The 24,937-nt window shown below is 45.4% G+C and overlaps 1 protein-coding gene across 1 annotated transcript in view; it reads left to right on the top strand.

The window, feature by feature from the left end:
• Positions 1 to 1,478: 1,478 nt before the first annotated feature.
• Positions 1,479 to 24,937, top strand: part of LOC120021887 (rhotekin-like) — a 32,399-nt gene continuing 8,940 nt past the window's right edge. Inside the window, exons 1-9 of the mRNA XM_038965727.1 lie at positions 1,479 to 1,586; positions 9,413 to 9,612; positions 9,702 to 9,763; positions 20,261 to 20,314; positions 21,145 to 21,262; positions 21,504 to 21,755; positions 21,928 to 22,029; positions 22,110 to 22,203; positions 23,809 to 23,937. Of these exons, the coding sequence (XP_038821655.1) occupies positions 1,479 to 1,586; positions 9,413 to 9,612; positions 9,702 to 9,763; positions 20,261 to 20,314; positions 21,145 to 21,262; positions 21,504 to 21,755; positions 21,928 to 22,029; positions 22,110 to 22,203; positions 23,809 to 23,937 (1,119 nt within the window). The remainder of the gene's footprint in view (positions 1,587 to 9,412; positions 9,613 to 9,701; positions 9,764 to 20,260; positions 20,315 to 21,144; positions 21,263 to 21,503; positions 21,756 to 21,927; positions 22,030 to 22,109; positions 22,204 to 23,808; positions 23,938 to 24,937) is intronic.

Here is a 24,937-nt window from a genome sequence, read left to right as displayed (position 1 = left end):
TGTCTGGTGTTCTATGTTGTCCTTGTTTTGTATTTCTATGTGTTTGGCCTGGTATGGGTCCCAATCAGAGGCAGCTGTCTATCGTTGTCTCTGATTGAGAACCATACTTAGGTAGCCTGTTCCCACCTGTGTTGGTGGGTAGTTGTTTTCTGTTTTGTGTGTCATCACCTTACAGAACTGTTCATTTGTCATTTTTGTTGTTTTGTCAAGTGTTTCGTATATTTATTAAAAGTAATATGAACACTTACCAAGCTGCACCTTGGTCCTCTTCTCCTTCTCCCGACAACGTTCGTTACAGTCCATTTATTTGGCGCGTTTGATCCAGAAAAACACCGGTTCCAACTTGTGCAACGTGACTACAAAATATCTCAAAAGTTACCTGTAAACTTTGCCAAAACATTTCAAACTACTTTTGTAATGGATGGGGACAGTATATCTGGAGAGCGCCATGAGTCTGTAAAACAGAGTATGTTACAGTCACTGATGTCTCTTTGGAAGGATAAGTCAGTTATCCCGTGAGAGCATTTTTTGCCGAACCTACTAAGGGGTTTTGGATGCTAAGCTTATGGTCATGTTGCAGCAGTGTGTAGGAAGGAGATTCCGAGATGTGAGAAGTGTGCATGAGGGCATGGGAAAATGGAATGTCTAGTATTGGTGGAAAAAACGGTGTGTCAATTGTGTGGGTACTCATGTTGCTGGAGATCAGAAGTTCCCGGTTTGAGAGAGACCGGTTGCCAGGGTCAGAGTAGAACAGAAGGTGTCGTATGCTGAGGCAATGAAGAGAGTAGAGGATGATGGGTCAAGGGTGAGTAGTAGTCCTAGGCCAATACAGAGTGATACAAATGTGTGCTTCGGTAATGTTGGCCTCTTAGCGTTCATTGTCATGGTTATCAACTGTACCGCAGCAATGGAATGTAAATCACAGAGAATAGATGTGGTGGTGGCAGCTGCAGAGAAGTACTTGGTTGTACAAGGTTTTACTGCAGAGTTACAAGGTGTGTTAAACAAAAGTGTCCCATTGTCCCAGGCCGTCGGCCTGGTGTAGGATCAGTTAGGGTCAAAGTAGTGGAATGGGGTGTTTTTTTAAAATGGTATTTTATTTGTAATTATTATTTTTTTTTAAAATAGTGCTATTATAGGTGTAGGATTAGTTGGTAGTGCAAATTTTTCTTTTTCATTTCACAATGTGTAACGTGATCAATAGGTGGCGGCATGCACAAAAAAATACCGAAGAATAATTATTCTCCTCCGCGCCCCCAACCCAACCGCACCCTTGGCCCCTTGGATAGTGGTAACGTTACCAACACGCCGATGACCCACGGACCTTACTATAACTTCTTGAATAACTTATTACTTTTTCAATAGCTTCTACTATAAAATAGTAGTCATAGTGCGGGTCTTCGCATTTTCAGGCTACCATTTGTCATAGCTTTTCAATAATCCTTTCGATTTATAACTGTACATGGTAGGTTATTAGAATGTTTTGCCGAAATCAGGTGTCGAGAACCACGATAGCAAGGGGGTCATCATTGGATCTGGAAATACGACGACTGGGGCATTTCAACACTCTTACGGACTTGGCACAGGTGAGTGGAGACCTAACGTTTCACTCCACAAAGTGATCCTCCCGGCCTGTGTTAATGCGTTATACCATATTTTCCTGTTTTCTGCTGTTGGTGCGGTGTATTTGAGTTCTCTATGATAAATTGGATCACCATAATCAGGCTATTTGAAATAAGTAATGTGCTCTGCTCATAACAACTATAATGTAAAGGGCCAACTTGCATTTGAAACAATAAGAAAGGGCACCGCCGACCCCTGTTTTGATCAAAAACGAAGGGATGAGCCTGGAGAAATGTTAGTCTTAAATTCATAGACAGAGCTATTGATTGAAGGACTGACCATCCAATATATCAAAGTTATAGTTCTAATGGGCTATGTCAGTTGAACTAAGCTCATGAGTCATTTAGAAGTTATATTATTCAAGAGTCAATGAGTGTATATAATTTATAAGCCCCGCAAAAATGTATGTAGCAAAAGCGGATTGAAAAAAAAGTTTACAATATTGCGTAGATTTTCTTTTTTCCCTGAGAAAAAAATTATTGTGGCTTTTGGTGATTAATACAATGACATCACATACTGGAAATGACATAAATCCTAAATGGTTCTCAGAACTTGTGAAATGACTCATACCTGTGTAATCTAGTTGGAAGGTACATATTGCTTCCTGGCCTTGAAATGATATTGTTTGTCTTGAGTAACAGTAACTCTTTAAGTGACTGATAAGAGGTGATACGATGCTTGAAATAATATATAGTCCATATACACATTCATTCTCTCGCTCCCCATTCCTCCCTCCCATGGGAAATGCAACGCTTTTATTCCGACGTTATGTCATTTTTTCCCCCAAGCTCTTTGCCCTCTACTCTTTATACTTGCCACAGCCAGATTTATTATCAGACTCATTTAACACTTTTATCAGCTGCATATAAACATGGAATGTTTTTTCAGACTCACAGAATCAACTGATTACATAATAAAGTCCCCACCAAGACTAGACCAAGGGGCATCTTCAGGTGAATTGAAGAATAGACGGAGGGGAGAAGGAGATATAGAGAGATGGGAGATGAAGAGCTGAAATCCCAACACACAAACACCCACACACCTGACCTAACGCCAGGGAGTGGGAGGAGAGCAGACCAGACCGTGACTCATATCATTGCTCAAGTGCCGGAAGTCCAGACAGCTCCATTTGTCACAGTGGATGATTGATCCATAACTTCTGTTACCTCTCTAACTATGCGGTCAGTCTCAAACAATGACTGTTCTGTCTGAGAGCAGCTTGGGGTTTTCCTTGGATACTGCTCAGTGGGTTGTAGCCTGCAGTATGTGATGCTGCCATTGGGGAAACCACCCTGTGTCCTCCTGTGTAGTAAGCCTAATATTGACCTAATCATGACCGTCCATGTGTGATGTACACAAGTTGGTTGCTGGCTCAATTCTTTTTTGGTCACGGCTTAAGACATGGGTCTTGGTTAAAAACATTGGTTGGGTTCAAATGTAGCTTAAAACTACATCAGTTTTAAGCTAGCTAATTAGCATAGGTAGTCCACTCTGTCTTCCATCTGTTTTCCATAAACAAATGCTGTAACATGGAAATATGGCTGCTGGAACCCTAACCCTATTTATGTTTAATGTAATGGAACTGAGTCATGATCAAGGGCTAAAATAATCCATGTCCTGTCCTCCTGTGCAGTTGACTGACCTTAGATCAGTAGGCCAGAGTGAGCTAGCTTTACCACCCATTAACATCTCTACATAGTGCTGCAGTGGAGAGAGCCTTGATAATACTGTGGCAGGTTCCAATATCAGATTGGACAGCATTTCATTGAGCTTTTACTGACCAGTAACCCACTAGGCAGTCCAAATCCTTTTATACATTATTGGCTCCAACCCCCCCCCCCCCTGGAGTTGAATGGATTTGACAATGCTGTCACACTGCATTGTCAATGCCTGAGGTCTGTAACCATGTGCTCTATGAACTACGAATAGAAAGGCAATTGGATGTAGTACAAAACAGTCCAGGAGAGGGCACTGTTGCCTAAAATGTACTCAGTCATGTTACAGTACAAGTACATGCAAATAGTTTAATAATACTTTGTCTGAGCCATGATAAAATCTGCAGTCTGACAATAGGTCAGAGCTGCAGATGGTGTTAAGATATCTGTTTATATGACATATGACTATGGCCTGTATATTACATGTCAGGTAAAGCACATCCAGGTATTAAGTTAGTCTCCCCAGAGGTGGGACTAGTCTGGGACTTGAAATAACAAGGCATACTAATCCATGTAAAATCCCTGCCTCCACTCCCTGTTGACTGGACCTTCTCGCGTCTCTCTGGCTGACTGTAGCTTTAATAACTCAAACTAGACTGGACTGTATATTCGGCATTATAAAACTGGTGGAGTCATTCACAAAGTAGATGGAGCTCTTTGAAGGATCGAGGAACATGAACATCTTTGAAAATAACCAGGTGAGTGTACAGAACAGTGTTGGTACAGAGGCAGCACAAGACCTTTTTACTAAGGGGTAGCTTGGTTGTTGCGTAGAGATGGTTGTAATATATGGGGTACATGTGTGAATATACTAAGAAAATCTTTCTCAGGAGCGCCCATGATCATGTATTTAGGGTCATGTATTTATGTATGTACAAGATGGCTAGTGAATAATCAGATTAATGTATTGGAAGGAATGTGGACTCTAGTCGGAATTTGGGCTTTGTAGACATCTGTTAGAAGGTAAATTTGGCCTGGATAGGAATTTTTATGTTTCTGTACAGATATGGTAATCAGGGACCCCTTGTCAGGTGTGCTACATCCTGGTAGGTAACTGGTAGATGTTCGAGGAAAGAGACATCAGACATAACACAGTTAATTTGGACATGCTTGGACAAATTATTTTTTTACCTTTTTGGCTCCCGAGTGGAGCAGCGGTCTAAGGCACTGCACCCTGGTTCGAATCCAGGCTGTATCACAACCGGCTGTGATTGGGAGTCCCAAAGGGCGGCGCACAATTGGCCCAGTGACGTCCGGGTTTGGCCGGTGTAGGCCGTCATTGTAAATAAGAATTTGTTCTTAACTGACTTGCCTAGTTAAATAAAAATTACTGTCACATGGGGATGTGGTTGTTCAGAGTTAAGTACACTGAACTAAAGGTTAATGGGGCTCCCGAGTGGCGCAGCGGTCTAAGGCACTGCATCTAAGTGCTAGAGGCGTCACTACAGACCCTGCTTCGATCCCGGGCTGTATCACAACCAGCTGTTATTGGGAGTCCCATAGGGCGGTGCACAGTTGGCCCAGCGTCTTGCTGGTTATGGTTTGGCCGGGGTAGGTCGTCATTGTAAAATAAGAATTCATTCATAACTAACTTGTTTAGTTTTAAATAAAAAGGGGATCTATCCATGCTTATAGAAACATAACATACCATTGAGGGTAATGGTCAAAATACTATAATTAAATGACGTAGCAGCAGCACAAAGCATGATCATTAATCTCTTCCAATCCTCCAATCTTAATCTGGTTTGAATGTGTATAGTGATATAGAGTTAAACCAATGTTGCAACAAAACCTAAAACAATACAACACAAGTCACATGGCTAGATAATGTCACCACATTTTGCCCAACAACGTATTGTCTTAGCAGTCTGATCTGATTAATTTATCCTGCCAGGTACCAATGCCAGTGCGCGCACACACATACACATACACATACCCACACACACACACACAGCCCAAACCCTGATACTTTAGCTGGGCTGTTCCATGTCATTTCAGTAAGCCATGACACCCACCATCTCAGATTCTTCTGAAATGGTTTTGGTGGTTAAAATGTATAAGATTAGCATTCCTGCAACATTATTTTGTTGAAATATAATTAAACTAATTGATTGCACCCAAATTGGCCATTTTTATTTATTTATAAGATTCGTATAATATTCAGTAAATATATTACACTGAACAAAAATCTAGATGCAAGATGAAACAATTTCAGAGATTTTACTGAGTTACAGTTCATATAAGGAAATCAGTCAATTGAAATAAATAAATTAGGCCCTAATCTATTTGGAATTGTGTATAGATCCTTGCGACATGGGGCTGTGCATTATCATGCTGAAACATGAGGTGATGGCAGTGGATGAATGGCACGGCAATGGGCCTCAGGATCTCGTCACGGTATCTCTGTGCATTCAAATTGCCATCGATAAAATGCAATTGTGTTCATTGTCTGTAGCTAATGCCTGCCCATACCATAACCCCACCGCCAACATGACGCACTCTGCTCATAACGTTGACATCAGCAAACCGCTCGTTCACATGACGCCATACTAGATAAACCGTCTGTCTACTATCTGCACGGAACAGTTGAAACCGGGATTCATCTGTGAAGAGCACACTTTTCCAGTGTGCCAGTGGCCATCAACGTTGAGCATTTTCCCACTGAAGTCGGTTACGACGCTGAACTGCAGTCTGCAAGACCCTGGTGAGGATGAAGAGCACGCAGATGAGCTTCCCTCGGATGTTTCTGACTGTGTGTGCAGAAATTCTTCGGTCGTGGAAACCCACAGTTTCATCAGCTGTCCGGGTGGCTGGTCTCACACGATCCCGCAGGTGAAGAAGCCAGATGTGGAGTTCATGGGTTGGTGTGGTTACACTTGGTCTGCTGTGGTGAGGCCAGTAGGATGTACTGCCAAATTCATTAATTTCTCTGTAACAGCTCTGGTGGACATTCCTGCAGTCAGCATGCCAATTTGCACACTCCTTAAAAAAAAAGAAGAAAATACATCTGTGGGATTGTGTGACAAAACTGCACATTTTAGAGTTCCCTTTTATTGTCCCCGGCACAAGGTGCACCTGTGTAATGATCATACTTTTTAATCAGCCTCTCGATATGCCACACCTGTTAGGTGGATGGATTATCGTGGCAGAATATTTTAATCTTTTGCAGTGACTTTTTCAAACTAAACATGCATGCCGCCTATAGCGAGTGCCAACCACTGGCCGCGCATTCTGCAAGACTGATTGCTTATTAGAGCAATTTAGAAGTAAATGTTAGAGCCTGCACTTCTATGCCAGAGAGGAACTCTTCAATATTTTGTTTATCAATAGATGATTGTGATCTATCTCCTGCCTTGGTATAGGCTGTGAAATTAAATAGGCTATGATGTTGTGCTTCTATCACACAGCAACACCATGCTGTAGCCTTGTATTGTTGTCAAATATTTAAAATAGTCTACCGGTCTATATCATTTTGAGCATGCTTGAATAAGGGATGGATGAATGGTAATATTTGTTGTCGGCCTCGGCTATAGTTGCGGAAATACTGTAAGTCATGTCAGAAAAGGAGAGAGGTCCTGCAATTTGATTGATTTATATAATGAAAGAAACATATAAGGTCTACACGCCCAGTTATGCGATCTCCTTACCAACGGAGAATGTACTCAGCTTTTTAAAAAGAAAATGAGGCCCCAGGATTGTGTCTCATATTTCTGTAGCGTGAGGCAGCTTGATGAACAAGTACACACCCTGGACAGGAAGCTAGTCTATAGAAGGGCCTTACCGCGACTCTATCCCCTTAATGCGTGCAAACAGTGACGCACCGGGTCCTATTTTTACAGTCTATGGTATGACTCGGCCAGGGATCGAACTCCCAACCATCCAATCTCAGGGCGGGTACTCAAATCACAAGGCCACTGAGTGGTAGTGTAAGATAGGCATTTTAAGTGTATGTGTGTGTGGGTGTGCCTCTTTCGGATGTCTGACTGTTCTCGGGTGTTCCTCCTCGTTGTCTGACACTGAAGTGCTTGTTTTGGACATTGTGTTTATTATCTGAGTGGACAGGTTAGAAGACTGTGAGGAGAGCTCAGAGACTACATCATGACCGAACAGACAGCGTTCTTCTTGACTTGAGTCTTAATTGCCAATCTGCAGTTCAAACAACAACAAAGCCGGCACCCCGCCACTGTTTTGGTAAACCGCTGAGGAAAGGGGCTCATGAGGCATTTCTAAGTAATATTCTTCAAGAAACAATGGATACGAGGTTTATGTACACTGATTGTACCAAACATGAATATTTAGTTCCATAGGGATGCTGACCCATGTTGACTTCAATGCTTCACACAGTTGTGTCAAGTTGGCTGAATGGCCTTTGGGTGGGGGACCATTCTTGATATACACAGCAAACTGTTGAGCATGAAAAACCCAGCAGCGGTGGAGTTCTTGACACACTCAAACCGGTGCGCCTGGCACCTACTACCATAGCCCGGTCAAAGGCACTTAAATCTTTTGTCTTGCCCATTCACTCTCTGAATGGAACACATACACAATCCATGTCTCAAGGCTTAAAAATAATTCTTTAACCTGTCTCCTCCCCTGCATATACACTGATTTGAAGTGGATTTAACAGGTGACATCAATAAGGGATCATAGCTTTCACCTGGATTCACCTGGTCAGTCTGTCATGGAAAGAGCAGGTGTTTCTAATGTTTTGTACACTCCGTGTATAATTCAATTAAAAGTCCAAAAATGTATGTATAATCACACATCAGTCTGTTTAACCCAAGATGCTATTTTGACCGGGTCTTTCAGAGTGGACATTCCTGCAGTCATCATGCCAATTGCATGCTCCCTCAACTTGAGACGTCTGTAGCATTGCGTTGTGACAAAACTGCACATTTTGAGACACCTTCAGAGAGTGGAGGTCACGGCTAATAAATATAGTACCAAACCTCCTAGTTGGACCAAACCTTTTCCTGACAACAAATTCTGCAAAATGTTTAAGGGTCAAACTGCTGAAAATGATATCACAATCCAGCTCTTAGTGGGCTGCAGGATGGCACTGATGCAGCAAACTGGGACAAGATCACTCCTATGACTTAAATGACATTTTTCACACGTTTTACCTAATAGCAGGAATGGCATAATCTAGTGGTCAGAACCTGGTAATGTCAGGATGTCTGATGGGACATAAAATCTAACAATTTAAGACAAATTTCTCTGAACAGTTAAAAGAGTTAGATGCACTATTGTAAAGTGGTTGTTCCACTGGATATCATAAGGTGAATGCACCAATTTGTAAGTCGCTCTGGATAAGAGCGTCTGCTAAATGACTTAAATGTAAATGTAAAAACCCCACCAAATTCACTGAAAATATATTGCATCATTTGAAGAAACTATACTCAGAGCTGCAGCTCCATACTACTTGTCATACACAGAGAACTAATACTGTATACTTGTCTTTGGGGTGGGATTGGCGGGAGTGTGGGGGGTCCGTGGGAGGATTTTTTTTTTTGGGGGGGGGATTCCTCATAGTATCTTATTGATTGTAAGGAAAAAGTTTGGACCAAATTGGATGTTAGGTACTATATTTATTGAATACTATATGAATCCTATACATTTTAAATGGCCAATTTGGGCACAATCAATTATCTTAACTTTTCAAGAGATCAGATTATATTCCATCAAAATGTTGCAGGAATGCTAATTTTATCTGTTTCTAACTACAGACACAATTTCAGAACAAACTGAGATGGTGGGTGTCAATCCTCTTTCTTGTGCTGTTTGAAGTGGAAAGCCCCAGCTGCTTGTTTGTTTAGGGTTTCTGGTAAACAGGACAGAATATATCCTTACTGCCCTCATCCTCCTGACTAGGCCTGGTCCAAGACCTCTGACTTCTGTTGAGTCGGGTAGTGTTGGGAGCTGCTGTTAGATATGGCATTGTTGAATGCGGAGGAAGGGTCACCTAGCTGTACACAAACCAATAGTAACTGATGAGTAAAGTAGAGCCACTCTATCTTTTCTGTAATCTTTCTCTCCCTATTGTTCTTGTTCTCCTCTCTCACTCAACCACTCAGGACGGTGAGGTGCAGCGTCAGATAGACCGCGAGGTGCGGATGCGTGAGGGAGCCAGTAAGCTGCTAGCTGCGTGCTCCCAGAGAGACCAGGCCCTGGAGGCCTCCAAGAGCCTGCTCACCTGCAACACCCGCATCCTAGCACTGCTCAGCCAGCTGCAGAGAATGAGGGAGGCCCAGGTCCTGCAGAGAGTAGGCAACAGGTAGGAGAGAGAGGGGTTGGGTGGGGGCAGTTTGCTGTCATAACAATTTAGTAAATAAATAAATAAAATCACTCTGTTCTCCACTGCAGGTCCTGTATTGGTGGGTCACTGGATGAGAGGCTGCCCTGCATGGGTAATGTGGCCATCTCAGGTGAGCGTGTACGCATGCGCAGACAGACACCATTGTAATATGGCGGCGATAGATGGCAGCTTCGCTTCAAGTCCTTAGGAAACTGTGCAGTATTTTTTTTTTAATGTATTATTTCTTACACTGTTAGCCCAGCAAACCTTAAGTGTTATTACATACAGCCGGGAAAAACTATTAGATATCAGAGATGTCAACTTAACAGCACAACCAACACTACGACCAGGAATACAACTTTCCCGAAGCGGATCCTTTGTCTGCACCTCCCATGGCATTTGAACTGATTCCAGAGGCCGACCCAAAACAACGCCGTCGGAGGAGAGGGTGCCGGAGCGGTCTTCTAGTGGGGCTTTGGATGCGTGTACACCACCCACTGCTTCCGAGTATATTATTCGCTAATGTCCAGTCCCTAGTTAACAAAGTCGACGGAATTAGGGCAAGAGTTGCTTTCCAAAGAGATATCCGGGATTGTAACATACTCTGTTTCACGGAGACATGGCTAGCTGGGGACATGCTGTCGGAGTCCGTACAGCCAACAGGATTTTCAGTGCATTGCGCCAACAGGAACAAACATCTCTCTGGTAAGAAGAAGTGTGGGTGTGTATGTTTCATGATTAACGACTCATGGTGTAATTGTAACAATAAACAAGAACTCACGTCCTTTTGTTCACCTGACCTAGAATTCCTCACAATCAAATGCCGACGGTATTATCTCCCAAGAGAACTCTTCTCGGTTATTGTCACAGCCTTGTATATCCCCCCGCAAGCGGATACCAATACGGCCATCAAGGAACTTCACTGGACTTCATGCAAACTGGAAACCATATATCCTGAGGCTGCATTTATTGTAGCTGGGGATTTTAACAAAGCTAATCTGAGAACAAGGCTATCAGCATATCGATTGCAGTACACGAGTGAGTAACACACTCGACCACTGCTACTCTAACTTCCGCAATGCATACAAGGCCCTCCCCCGCCCACCTTTTGGCAAATCTGACCATGACTCCATCTTGTTGCTCCCCTTGAATAGGCAGAAACTAAAATAGGAAGCGCCCGTGCTTAGGTCTATCCAACACTGGTCTGGCCAATCGGATTCCACGCTTCAAGATTGCTTCGATCACGTGGACTGGGATATGTTCCAGGTAGCCTCAGACAATAACATTGACATATACGCTGACTCGGTGAGAGAGTTTATAAGGAAGTGTATAGGAGATGTTGTACCCACTGTAACTATTAAAACATTCCCTTACCAGAAACCGTGGCTTGATGGCAGCATTTGCGCAAAACTGAAAGCACGTACCACCGCATGTAATCATGGCTAAGTGACTGGAAACATGGCCGAATACAGTGTAGCAATCAAACAAGCAAGGCGTCACTATAGAGACAAAGTGGAGTCGCAATTCAACGGCTCAAACATGAGACGTACTGTTGAAGTCGGAAGTTTACATACACCTTAGCCAAATACATTTAAAATCAGTTTTTCCACAAATCCTGACATTTAATCCTAGTAAAAATTCCCTGTCTTACGTCAGTTAGGATCACCACTATATTTTAAGAATGTGAAATGTCAGAATAATAGTAGATTGATTTTTTCAGCTTTTATTTCTTTCATCACATTCCCAGTGGGTCAGAAGTTTACATAGACTCAATTAGTATTTGTCAGCATTGCCTTTAAATTGTTTAAGTTGGGTCAAATGTTTCGGGTAGCCTTCCACAAGCTTCCCACAATAAGTTGGGTGAATTTTGGCCCATTCCTCCTGACAGAGCTGGTGTAACTGAGTCAGGTTTGTAGGCCTCCTTGCTCGCACACGCTTTTTCAGTTCTGCCCACACATTTTCTATGGGATTGAGGTCAGGGCTTTGTGATGGCCACCGCAAAACCTTAACTTTGTTGTCCTTAAGCCATTTTGCCATAACTTTGGAAGTATGCTTGGGGTCATTGACCATTTGGAAAAACCATTTGTGACCAAGCTTTAACTTCCTGACTGATTTCTTGAGATGTTGCTTCAATATATTCACATAATTTTCCTACCTCATGATGCCATCTATTTTGTGAAGTGCACCAGTCCCTCCTGCAGAAAAGCACCCCCACAACATGATGCTGCCACCCCCGTGCTCCATGGTTGGGATGGTGTTCTTTGGCTTGCAAGCCTCACCCTTTTTCCTGCAAACATAACGATGGTAATTATGTCCAAACAGTTCTATTTTTGTTTCATCAGACCAGAGGACATTTCTCCAAAAAGTATGATCTTTGTCCCCATGTGCAGTTGCAAACCGTAGTCTGTCTTTTTTTATTGCCGTTTTGGAGCAGTGGCTTCTTCCTTGCTGAGTGGCCTTTCAGGTTATGTCGATATAGGACTCATTGTACTGTGGATATAGATACGTTTGTACCTGTTTCCTCCAGCATCTTCACAAGGTCCTTTGCTGTTGTTCTGGGATTGATTTACACTTCTCGCACGAAAGTATGTTCATCTCTAGGAGACCTCTCTAGGCTGCGTGGTCCCATGATGTTTGTACAGATGAACGTGTTAACTTCAGGCGTTTGGAAATTTCTCCCAAGGATGAACCAGACTTATGGAGGTCTACAATTTTTTTTTCTGAGGTCTTGGCTGATTCCTTTTGATTTTCCCATGATGTCAAGCAAAGAGGCACTGAGTTCGAAGGTCGGCCTTGAAATACATCCACAGGTACACCTCCAATTGACTCAAAAAATTTCAATTAGCCTATCAGAAGCTTCTAAAGCCATAACATAATTTTCTGGAATTTTCCAAGCTGTTTAAAGGCACAGTCAACTTAGTGTATGTAAACTTCTGGCCCACTGGAATTGTGAAACATTGAATTATAAGTGAAATAATCTGTCTGTAAACAATTGTTGGAAAAATTACTTGTGTCATGCACAAAGTAGATGCTTGCTTAGTCCCCTCCTGTACTCCCTGTTCACCAAGACTGCGTGGCATTACTCCAACACCATCATTACGTTTCCTGACGACACAACGGTGGTTGGCCTGTGTCATCCACAAAGTAGATGTCCTTACCGACTTGCCAAAACTAGAGTTTGTTAACAAGATATTTGTGGAGTGGTTGAAAAACGAGTTTTAATGACTCTAACCTAAATGTGTGTAAACTTCTGACTTCAACTGTATGTGGCAGGGTCTACAGACAATCAGGGATTACAAAAAGAAAACCAGCCCCGTCACGGACATCGACATCTTGCTCCCAGACATTAAACAACTTCTTTGCGCGTTTGCAGGACAATACAGTGCCACCGACACAGCCCGCTACCAAAGACTGTTGTTATGCTGGTGAATGAGGACCCAAAAGCGACGTAATAGAAACAGAGTCTTTATTCCAGTATTAAACAAACAATGATTCTCCTGGATATTATCAAAGGTAAATCCAAAACAGGAAACTGAAATCCTCTCGTCAGTAGAGAGGAACGACTGGAGACGCGACCACAGACTGCAGGTCGCTTCAGGAAGGCACAGGCCGTAGCTGACATAGACACCTGCTCACACGCAGCATCTGAAGAAGGCAAAAACACGACAGGGCGGAACAAGGACACGGAACAGCAAACATCAAACAAGAATCCGACAAGGACAGAAGCGGAAAACAGAGGGAGAAATAGGGACTCTAATCAGAGGGCAAAATAGGGGACAGGTGTGAAAGAGTAAATGAGGTAGTTTAGGAGAATGAGAAACAGCTGGGAGCAGGAACGGAACGATAGAGAGAGAGAGAGAGGGAGGGGGAGAGAGAGGGATAGAAAGAGGGAACGAACCTAATAAGACCAGCAGAGGGAAGCACAGGGACAAGACATGATGATCAAAGACAAAACATGACAGTACCCCCCCACTCACCGAGCGCCTCCTGGCGCACTCGAAGAGGAACCCTGGCGGCAACGAAGGAAATCATCAATCAACGAACGGTCCAGCACGTCCCGAGATGGAACCCAACTCCTCTCCTCAGGACCGTAACCCTCCCAATCCACTAAGTACTGGTGACCACGTCCCCGAGAACGCATGTCCATGATCTTCCGTACCTTGTAAATAGGTGCACCCTCGACAAGGACGGGGGGGGGGGAGGGAAGACGAACGGGGGCGCGAAGAAAAGGCTTGACACAGGAGACATGGAAGACAGGGTGGACGCGACGAAGATGTCGCGGAAGAAGCAGTCGCACAGCGACAGGATTGACGACCTGAGAGACACGGAACGGACCAATGAACCGCGGAGTCAACTTGCGAGAAGCTGTCGTAAGGGGAAGGTTACGAGTGGAAAGCCACACTCTCTGACCGCGACAATACCTAGGACTCTTAATCCTACGTTTATTGGCGGCTCTCACAGTCTGCGCCCTGTAACGGCAAAGTGCAGACCTGACCCTCCTCCAGGTGCGCTCACAACGTTGGACAAAAGCCTGAGCAGAGGGAACGCTGGACTCGGCGAGCTGGGACGAGAACAGAGGAGGCTGGTACCCAAGACTACTCTGAAACGGAGATAGCCCGGTAGCAGACGAAGGAAGCGAGTTGTGAGCGTACTCAGCCCAGGGGAGCTGTTCTGCCCAAGACGCAGGGTTTCGAAACGAAAGGCTGCGTAATATGCGACCAATCGACTGATTGGCCCTTTCTGCTTGACCGTTAGACTGGGGATGAAACCCGGAAGAGAGACTGACGGAAGCACCAATCAAACGACAGAACTCCCTCCAAAACTGTGACGTGAATTGCGGACCTCTGTCTGAAACGGCGTCTAACGGGAGGCCATGAATTCTGAACACATTCTCAATGATGATTTGTGCCGTCTCCTTAGCGGAAGGAAGCTTAGCGAGGGGAATGAAATGTGCCGCCTTAGAGAACCTATCGATAACCGTAAGAATCACAGTCTTCCCCGCAGACGAAGGCAGACCGGTAATAAAGTCTAAGGCGATGTGAGACCATGGTCGAGAAGGAATGGGAAGCGGTCTGAGACGACCGGCAGGAGGAGAGTTACCTGACTTAGTCTGCGCGCAGTCCGAACAAGCAGCCACGAAACGGCGCGTGTCCCGCTCCTGAGTAGGCCACCAAAACCGCTGGCGAATAGAAGCAAGCGTACCCCGAACGCCGGGGTGGCCAGCTAACTTGGCAGAATGAGCCCACTGAAGAACAGCCAGACGAGTAGAGACAGGAACGAACAGAAGGTTACTAGGACAAGCGCGCGGCGACGCAGTGTGAGTGAGTGCTTGCTTTACCTGTCTCTCAATTCCCCAGACAGTCAACCCGACAACACGCCCTTCAGGGAGAATCCCCTCGGGGTCGGTAGAAGCCACAGAAGAACTAAAGAGACGAGATAAGGCATCAGGCTTGGTGTTCTTATTTCCCGGGCGATAGGAAATCACGAACTCGAAACGAGCGAAAAACAACGCCCAACGAGCTTGACGTGCATTAAGTCGTTTGGCAGAACGGATGTACTCAAGGTTCTTATGGTCAGTCCAAACGACAAAAGGGACGGTCGCCCCCTCCAACCACTGTCGCCATTCGCCTATGGCTAAGCGGATGGCGAGCAGTTCGCGGTTACCCACATCATAGTTGCGTTCCGATGGCGACAGGCGATGAGAAAAGTAAGCGCAAGGATGGACCTTATCGTCAGAATGGAAGCGCTGGGACAGAATGGCTCCCACGCCCACCTCTGAAGCGTCAACCTCTACAATGAATTGTTTAGTGACGTCAGGAGTAACAAGGATAGGGGCGGATGTAAAACGCTTCTTGAGGAGATCAAAAGCTCCCTGGGCGGAACCGGACCACTTAAAGCAAGTCTTGACAGAAGTCAGAGCTGTGAGAGGGGCAGCCACTTGACCGAAATTACGAATGAAACGCCGATAGAAATTAGCGAAACCGAGAAAGCGCTGCAACTCGACACGTGACTTAGGAACGGGCCAATCGCTGACAGCCTGGACCTTAGCGGGATCCATCTGAATGCCTTCAGCGGAAATAACAGAACCGAGAAATGTGACAGAGGAGACATGAAAGGCGCACTTCTCAGCCTTCACGTAGAGACAATTCTCTAAAAGGCGCTGGAGTACACGTCGAACGTGCTGAACATGAATCTCGAGTGACGGTGAAAAAATCAGGATATCGTCAAGGTAAACGAAAACAAAGATGTTCAGCATGTCTCTCAGTACATCATTAACTAATGCCTGAAAGACAGCTGGAGCATTAGCGAGACCGAACGGCAGAACCCGGTATTCAAAATGCCCTAACGGAGTGTTAAACGCCGTTTTCCACTCGTCCCCCTCTCTGATGCGTACGAGATGGTAAGCGTTACGAAGGTCCAACTTAGTAAAGCACCTGGCTCCCTGCAGAATCTCGAAGGCTGACGACATAAGGGGAAGCGGATAACGATTCTTAACCGTTATGTCATTCAGCCCTCGATAATCCACGCAGGGGCGCAGAGTACCGTCCTTCTTCTTAACAAAGAAAAACCCCGCTCCGGCGGGAGAGGAAGAAGGCACCACGGTACCGGCGTCAAGAGAAACAGACAGATAATCCTCGAGAGCCTTACGTTCGGGAGCCGACAGAGAGTATAGTCTACCCCGAGGGGGAGTGGTCCCCGGAAGGAGATCAATACAACAATCATACGACCGGTGAGGAGGAAGAGAGTTGGCTCTGGACCGACTGAAGACCGTGCGTAGATCATGATATTCCTCCGGCACTCCTGTCAAATCACCAGGTTCCTCCTGAGTAGAGGGGACAGAAGAAACAGGAGGGATAGCAGACATTAAACACTTCACATGACAAGAAACGTTCCAGGATAGGATAGAATTACTAGACCAATTAATAGAAGGATTATGACATACTAGCCAGGGATGACCCAAAACAACAGGTGTAAAAGGTGAACGAAAAATCAAAAAGGAAATGGTCTCACTGTGGTTACCAGATACTGTGAGGGTTAAAGGTAGTGTCTCACATCTGATACTGGGGAGAAGACTACCATCTAAGGCGAACATGGGCGTGGGCTTCCCTAACTGTCTGAGAGGAATGTCATGTTTCCGAGCCCATGCTTCGTCCATAAAACAACCCTCAGCCCCAGAGTCTATCAAAGCACTGCAGGAAGCAGCCGAACCGGTCCAGCGTAGATGGACCGACAAGGTAGTACAGGATCTTGATGGAGAGACTTGAGTAGTAGCGCTCACCAGTAGCCCTCCGCTTACTGATGAGCTCTGGCTTTTACTGGACATGACATGACAAAATGTCCAGCAGAACCGCAATAGAGGCAAAGGCGGTTGGTGATTCTCCGTTCCCTCTCTTTAGTCGAGACGCGAATACCTCCCAGCTGCATGGGCTCAGTCTCTGAGCCGGTGGGAGGAGATGGTTGAGATGCGGAGAGAGGAAGCACCGTTAACGCGAGCTCTCTTCCACGAGCTCGGTGACGAAGATCTATCCGTCGTTCTATGCGGATGGCGAGTGCAATCAAAGAGTCCACGCTGGAAGGAACCTCCCGGGAGAGAATCTCATCCTTAACCTCAGCGTGAAGTCCCTCCAGAAAACGAGCGAGCAACGCCGGCTCGTTCCAGTCACTGGAGGCAGCAAGAGTGCGAAACTCTATAGAGTAATCCGTTATGGATCGATCACCTTGACATAGGGAAGCCAGGGCCCTGGAAGCCTCCTTCCCAAAAACTGAACGATCAAAAACCCGTATCATCTCCTCTTTAAAGTTCTGATAATCGTTAGAACACTCAGCCCTTGCCTCCCAGATAGCTGTGCCCCACTCCCGAGCCCGACCAGTAAGGAGTGATATGACGTAAGCGATCCGAGCTCTCTCTCTTGAGTACGTGTTGGGCTGGAGAGAGAACACAATATCACACTGGGTGAGAAAGGAGCGACACTCAGTGGGCTGCCCAGAGTAACATGGTGGGTTATTAACCCTAGGTTCCGGAGACTCGGAAGACCAGGAAGTAGCTGGTGGCACGAGACGAAGACTCTGAAACTGTCCAGAGAGATCGGAGACCTGAGCGGCCAGGGTTTCAACGGCATGACGAGCAGCAAACAATTCCTGCTCGTGTCTGCCGAGCATTGCTCCCTGGAACTCGACGGCAGTGTTGAGAGAATCCATAGTCGCTGGGTCCATCTTGGTCGGATTCTTCTGTTATGCTGGTGAATGAGGACCCAAAAGCGACGTAATAGAAACAGAGTCTTTATTCCAGTATTAAACAAACAATGATTCTCCTGGATATTATCAAAGGTAAATCCAAAACAGGAAACTGAAATCCTCTCGTCAGTAGAGAGGAACGACTGGAGACGCGACCACAGACTGCAGGTCGCTTCAGGAAGGCACAGGCCGTAGCTGACATAGACACCTGCTCACACGCAGCATCTGAAGAAGGCAAAAACACGACAGGGCGGAACAAGGACACGGAACAGCAAACATCAAACAAGAATCCGACAAGGACAGAAGCGGAAAACAGAGGGAGAAATAGGGACTCTAATCAGAGGGCAAAATAGGGGACAGGTGTGAAAGAGTAAATGAGGTAGTTTAGGAGAATGAGAAACAGCTGGGAGCAGGAACGGAACGATAGAGAGAGAGAGAGAGGGAGGGGGAGAGAGAGGGATAGAAAGAGGGAACGAACCTAATAAGACCAGCAGAGGGAAGCACAGGGACAAGACATGATGATCAAAGACAAAACATGACAACTGTGGGCTCTCCTTCTCCGTGGCCGACACAAGTAAAACAATTAACCGTGTTAACCCTCGCAAGATTGCTGGCCCAGACGGCTTCCCAAGCTGCGTCCTCAGAAGCATGCGCAGACCAGCTGGCTGGTGTGTTTACGGAAATATTCAATCAATCCCTATCCCAGTTTGCTGTCCCCACATGCTTCAAGATGGCCACCATTGTTCCTGTTTCCAAGAAAGCTAAGGTAACTTAACTAAATGACTACCGCCCCGTAGCACTCACTTCTGTCATCATGAAGTGCTTTGACTAGTCAAGGATCATATCACCTCCACTCTACCCTAGACCCACTCCAATTTGCTTACAGCCCCAATAGGGTCACAGACGATGCAATCGCCATCACACTGCCCTATCCCATCAAGAGGAATACCTATGTAAGAATGCTGTTCATTGACTACAGCTCAGCATTCAACACCATAGTACCCTCCAATTTCATCATTAAGCTTGAGACCCTGGGTCTCGACCCCGCCCTGTGCAACTGGGTCCTGGACTTCCTGACGGTCCGCCCCCAGGTGGTGAAGGTAGGAAACAACATCCTCAACACTGGGGCTCCACAAGGGTACGTTCTCAGCCCTCTCCTGCACTCCCTGTTTACCCACGACTGGGTGGCCATGCACGCCTCCAACTCAATCATCAAGTTTGCTGACGACACTACAGTGGTAGGCTCGATTACCAACAATGGCGAGACAGCCTACAAGGAGGAAGTGAGGGCCCTCGGTGTGTGCCAGGAAAATAACCTCTCACTCAATGTCAGCAAAACAAAAGAGATGATCGTGGACTTCAGGAAACAGCAAAGGGAGCACCCCCCTATCCACATCGATGGGACAGCAGTGGAGAAGGTGGAAAGTTCCTCGCTGTACATATCACCGACAAACTGAAATGGTCCACTCGCACGGACAGTGTGGTGAAGGTGCCACAGCGCCTCTTCAACCTCAGAAGGCTGAAAAAATGTGGCTTGTCACCGAAAACCCTCACTACCTTTTACAGGTGCACAATTGAGAGCATCCTGTCGGGCTGTATCACCACCTGGTACGGCAACTGCACCGCCCACAACTGCAGGGCTCTCCAGAGGGTGGTGCGGTCTGCATAACATATCACCGGGGGCAAACTACCTGCCCTCCAGGACACCTACAACACCCGATGTCACAGGAAGGCAAAAAAGATAATCAAGGACAACCCACCATCCGAGCCACTGCCTGTTCACCCCGATTCCATCCAGAAGGCGAGGTCAGTACAGGTGCTTCAAAGCTGGGACATAGAGATTGAAAAACAGTTTCTCATCAGATTGTTAAACAGCCACCACAAGCACAGAGAGGCGGCTGCCAACCTACTGACTTGATATCATTGACCACTTTAATAAATGGAACACTAGTCACTTTAATGATGCCTCTTTAAGAATGTTTACATATCTCACATTACTCATCTCATATGTATATACTGTATACTGTATCCTTCACTGTCTATTCTTTACTATCTATTGCATCTTAGCCGCTCTCACTGCTCATCCATATATTTTATACTTATATATTCTCATCCCATTCCTTTACTAGATGGTGTGTATTAGGGTTTGTTGTGGAATTGTTAGATATTACCTCTTAGATACTGCTGCATTGTCGGATCTACAGTAGATGTATAAGCATTTCGCTACTCTCGCAATTACATCTGCTAACCATGTGTATGTGACAATAACATTTGATTTGATTTTGATTTGACCAACAGATATGGGTAGGAGTACTATATTTCACAGAAATGTCTCATTCTCTCTCTCGCTGTCCCTCAATCCATCCATTCTGCTCTTCCTCTTCCACTCCAGACCTGCGTATCCCACTCATGTGGAAAGACTTAGAGTACTTCAAGAGCAAAGGAGGTGAGTCCCATATAACATTAAATGGTGCTGTCACTAACCCTGTCATGACAATGCATCATGTGGCAATGCCTGGAAACACAGAATTTTTTGTTATTAAATCGGTGCTCTTGAACATCGGCCCTGAACATCGGCCCTGAACATCGGCCCTGAACATCGGCCCTGAACATCTCGCATCCAATAACAACATTAGACAGTAATTGCACTTGATAACATCTAGCTCCTAACAATAATGTTTGAATTGAATGGAACAGCTACTGGAAACCCTTTGGTTAGATTAGAATGCAAGTGGTGCATATTGAGAGAGTGGAGTCTATTGGCTATTTGTATTTAAGTGTATCCGGCTGGTACGTCATCAGTTCATCAGAGTTTAATTTGAGCCATATCTCTCCCACCACTACCAGAGTGGCCTGAGTACATACATTCCATTGATGGAGTAAATCTAAGGTCTCAATCTATAATCTTGTCTAAACCAGTTACGTGGCTAATCCATGCAGATTATGACTCGTGCATGTGGGGTAAGCACATTCAATTAACCGCCTCCTGTTTGTTTCTAAGAACACTTGCATTATCGTGGCTCCTCTGAGCTACATCTGAAATCAGGTCAGATTTAAAGGTCACACAGGTTAATCCTGTAAAGGTGTAGTTATTGGACTCTTACTTAACCTACTACGTTCTCACTATTTTTCTGCCGTGTCTGTCCTGTTCTCTTTCTGCTCTCTCTGCCCATCTTCTTTTCTCTAAAACTCCATCCTCTCCATCTCCCACTCTATTCCATTCTTTCTCTATCCATCTTGCGCTTCTCTCTCTCTCTTGCTCTCGCTATCTTTCAGAGCTGCATCGCTGTGCTGTGTTCTGTCTGCTCCAGTGTGGCAGAGAGATCTATGACACAGACCTGGTGATGGCGGACAGGACTTTGACTGACATCTGCTTCGAGGACACCATCATATTGCAAGTGGCTGCTCGAGTTGCTCTCATTTTGTCTCCTTAATTTATATGACACTATTAGTGCAGGTGATGTAGCATTTTGTCTGTGGTTTTAATATTTGCTTAGAAACGTATAGAGAACTTCTGTCCTCTTCAGTTGAATTATGTTTGTGTCATTCTGTATTTCATTATGCCCATGTTTCTTTGTTAATTTTTGTTGCTATATTCATCTGTGTGCGTGTGTTGGTTCCTGTATATGATCCAGTAAGGAGGCGAGCCCGTGCTTTGAGCTCCGTGTGGAGCTGTACAGTACCTGTGTGGTGGAGGACTTCTCTCCGGGCCCAGGGGCACTAGGACCCAGGAGACATAACCGCCTCAGCAGCTCCCTGGGCTGCACCTCTGGGAGGAGGATCAGGGCAGCTCTAGAGTCTGCAGCCTGTGGTACCATATCCAACGTAGAGAGAGGTGATGGAGGAGGAGGGTCTCCACCACCTCTGCTGCCTGCTCTCTGTACAGAGTGAGTGTTGATGTAACAGCTTGCACACGCATGACACACACACAACTGGAATCACATGCAACGGTGATGCACATAATGTCAACTCAAACTGGCCACACAAGTCGTCAAATATGCATACTTACATGCAGTACATTCCGACTAACTGTTGATTGTGTGTGGTTTCTGTTTGCAGGGGGCCAAAGTATCACCTTCTGGCCCACACCACACTGACAATAGCACATGTTCAGGACAGCTTCAGAACACACGACCTGTCCATATCAGCCACAGGTGAGTGGCGACTCCTCTCCTTTGGCTGTTTACTGTCCTTGGATAGCAAGCAACAAACTCATCAACCAATATTGTTCCAGAGGACAGTGCATTCTGGCTGCCTCTCTATGGCAGTGTGTGTTGCCGTCTGGCAGCCCAGCCTCTCTGTATGACCCAGCAGGTTATCAGCGGCAGGATCAAGGTGAGTTAACTCGTAGTCACCGCCCTTAGTATCACACCCACCATCATCATTCATATCATTTGTTTAATCATTCTCAGTTTTAGTTTGATCATTAGAGTCGTAGTTACGGTGCCTTCGGAAAGTATTCAGACACCTTGATTTTTTCCACGTTTTGTTTACGTTACAGCCTTATTCTAAAATGGGTTCAATCATTTTTTTCTCTCATCAATCTACGCAGAATACGCCATAATGACAAAATAAAAATCGTTTTTTAGATTATTTGGGTAAATGCATATAAAAACTGAAATATCACATTTACATAAGTATCCAGACTCTATACTCAGTACTTTGTTGAAGCATCTTTGGCAGCGATTACAGCCTTGAGTCTTCTTGGGTATGACGCTGAAAGCTTGGCACATCTGTATTTGGGGAGTTTCTACCATTCTTCTCTGCAGATCCTCTCAAGCTCTGTCAGGTTGGATGGGGAGCATCGCTGCACAGCTATTTTCAGGTCTCTCCAGAGATCTTCGATTGGGTTCAAGTCCAAACTCTGGCTGGGCCACTCAAGGACATTCAGAGACTTGTCTCGAAGCCACTTCTGCATTGTCTTGGCTATGTGCTTAGTGTCGTTGTCCTGTTGGAAGGTGAACCTTCACCCCAGTCTGAGATCATCAAGGATCTCAATGTACTTTGCTCCATTCATCTTTCCCTCGATCCTGACTAGTCTTCCAGTCCCTGCCACTAAAAAACATCGGGATGGGTCTTGGTTTCCTCCAGACGTGACGCTTGGCATTCAGGCCAAAGAGTTCAATCTTGGTTTCATCAGACCAGATACATTTTTGGGTTCTCATGGTCTGAGTCCTTTAGGTGCCTTTTCGCAAACTCCAAGTGGGCTGTCATGTGCCTTTTTACTGAGGATTGGCTTCCGTCTGGCCACCATAAAGGCCTGATTGCTGGAGTGCTGCAGAGATGGTTGTCCTTCTGGAAGTTTCTCCCATCTCCACAGAGACTAGGAAGAGTCTTGGTGGTTCCAAACTTCTTCCATTTAAGAGTGATGGTGGCCACTGTGTTCTTGGGGACCTTCACTGCTACAGAAATGTTTTGGTACCCTCATCCAGATCTGTGCCTCCACACAATCCTGTCTTGGAGCTCTACGGACAATTCCTTCAACCTCACGGCTTGGTTTTTGCTCCTCTGACATGCACTGTTAACTGTGGGACCTTACATAGACAGGTGTGTGCCTTTCCAAATCATGTCCAATCAATTGAATTTACCACAGGTGGACACCAATCAAGTTGTAGAAACATCTCAAGGATGAGCAATGGAAACAGGATGCACCTGAGCTCAATATTGAGTCTCATAGCAAAGAGTCTGAATACATATGTAAATAAGGTATCTGTTTTTTTATTTTAGAAATTAGCAAAAATGTCTAAAAACCTGGCTTTTTTTGTCATTATGGTGTATTGTGTGTAGATTGATGAGGAAAACAATTAATTTAAGACATTTTAGAATAAGGCTGTATCGTAACAAAATGTGGAAAAAGCCAAAGGGTCTGAATACTTTCCGAATGCACTCTAGTTTAGTCAAAAGCATCGTTATAATCATTCCTACCATTCTCATGATCAGATTGAGAAGGAGCCTGAGTGTTGGACTGACATCTACGGTGTCCTCAAAGGGACAAGTCTTACCTGTTACCACAGTCAAGAGAGCATGGTTGCCCAAGAGGAGCCGTTATTCACCATCGCCATCAACAAGGTTTGTTACTCTTGTAAACACACAAGACATGTCAGCATATTCACACTGTCATCCATACACACGGCCAAAATGCAGAGACTGACGCAAATTTGCATAAATACTGAACTATAATCCCATTTAGCACCCACAAAAGGACAATATTGTTTTTATTAGAGGTTTACACCCCATGTAGCAAGCTATAACAGCACAACACCACTCTGCATACAGTCCAGTACATCACTGGGGCTGAGCTTCCTGCCATCCAGGACCTCTATTCCAGGTGGTGTAAGAGGAAGGCCCTAAAAATGGTCAAAGACTCCAGCCACCCAAGTCATAGACTGTTTTCTCTGCTACCGCAGGGCAAGCGGTACCGGAGCGCCAAGTCTGAGACTAAAAGGCTCCTTAACGCTTCTACCCCCAAGCCATAAGACTGCTGAACAGTTAATCAAATGGCCACTGGACTATTTGCATTGACCCCCTTATTTTATTCAAACACTTGCACAGGCTCGATGTACACTCACTGGACTCTAACCATACACTCACACAAACACACAAAACACACACATGCATATTGACGCCACACACACACACACACACACACACACACACACACACACACACACACACACACACACACACACACACACACACACACACACACACACACACACACACACACACACACACACATAGTATGTGGACACCTTCAAATTAGTGGATTTGGCTATTTCAGACCGAGCCGTTGCTGACAGGTGTATAAATTCGAGCACACAGCCATGAAATCTCCATAGACAAACATTGGCAGTAGAATGGCCACACTGAAGAGCTCAGTGACTTTCAACATGGGACCGTCATAGGATGCCACTTTCCAACAAGTCATTTCGTCAGATTTCTGTCCTGCTAGAGCTGCCCTGGTCAACTGTAAGTCCTGTTATTGTGAAGTGGAAACGCCTAGGCGCAACAATGGCTCAGCCACACAAGCTCACAGAACTGGACCGCCGAGTTCTTAAGCGCGTAGCCT

Source organism: Salvelinus namaycush, chromosome 26 (genome assembly GCF_016432855.1).
Source record: "Salvelinus namaycush isolate Seneca chromosome 26, SaNama_1.0, whole genome shotgun sequence".
Taxonomy (NCBI): Eukaryota; Metazoa; Chordata; class Actinopteri; order Salmoniformes; family Salmonidae; genus Salvelinus; species Salvelinus namaycush.
This window is presented reverse-complemented; position numbering and strand designations above follow the sequence as displayed.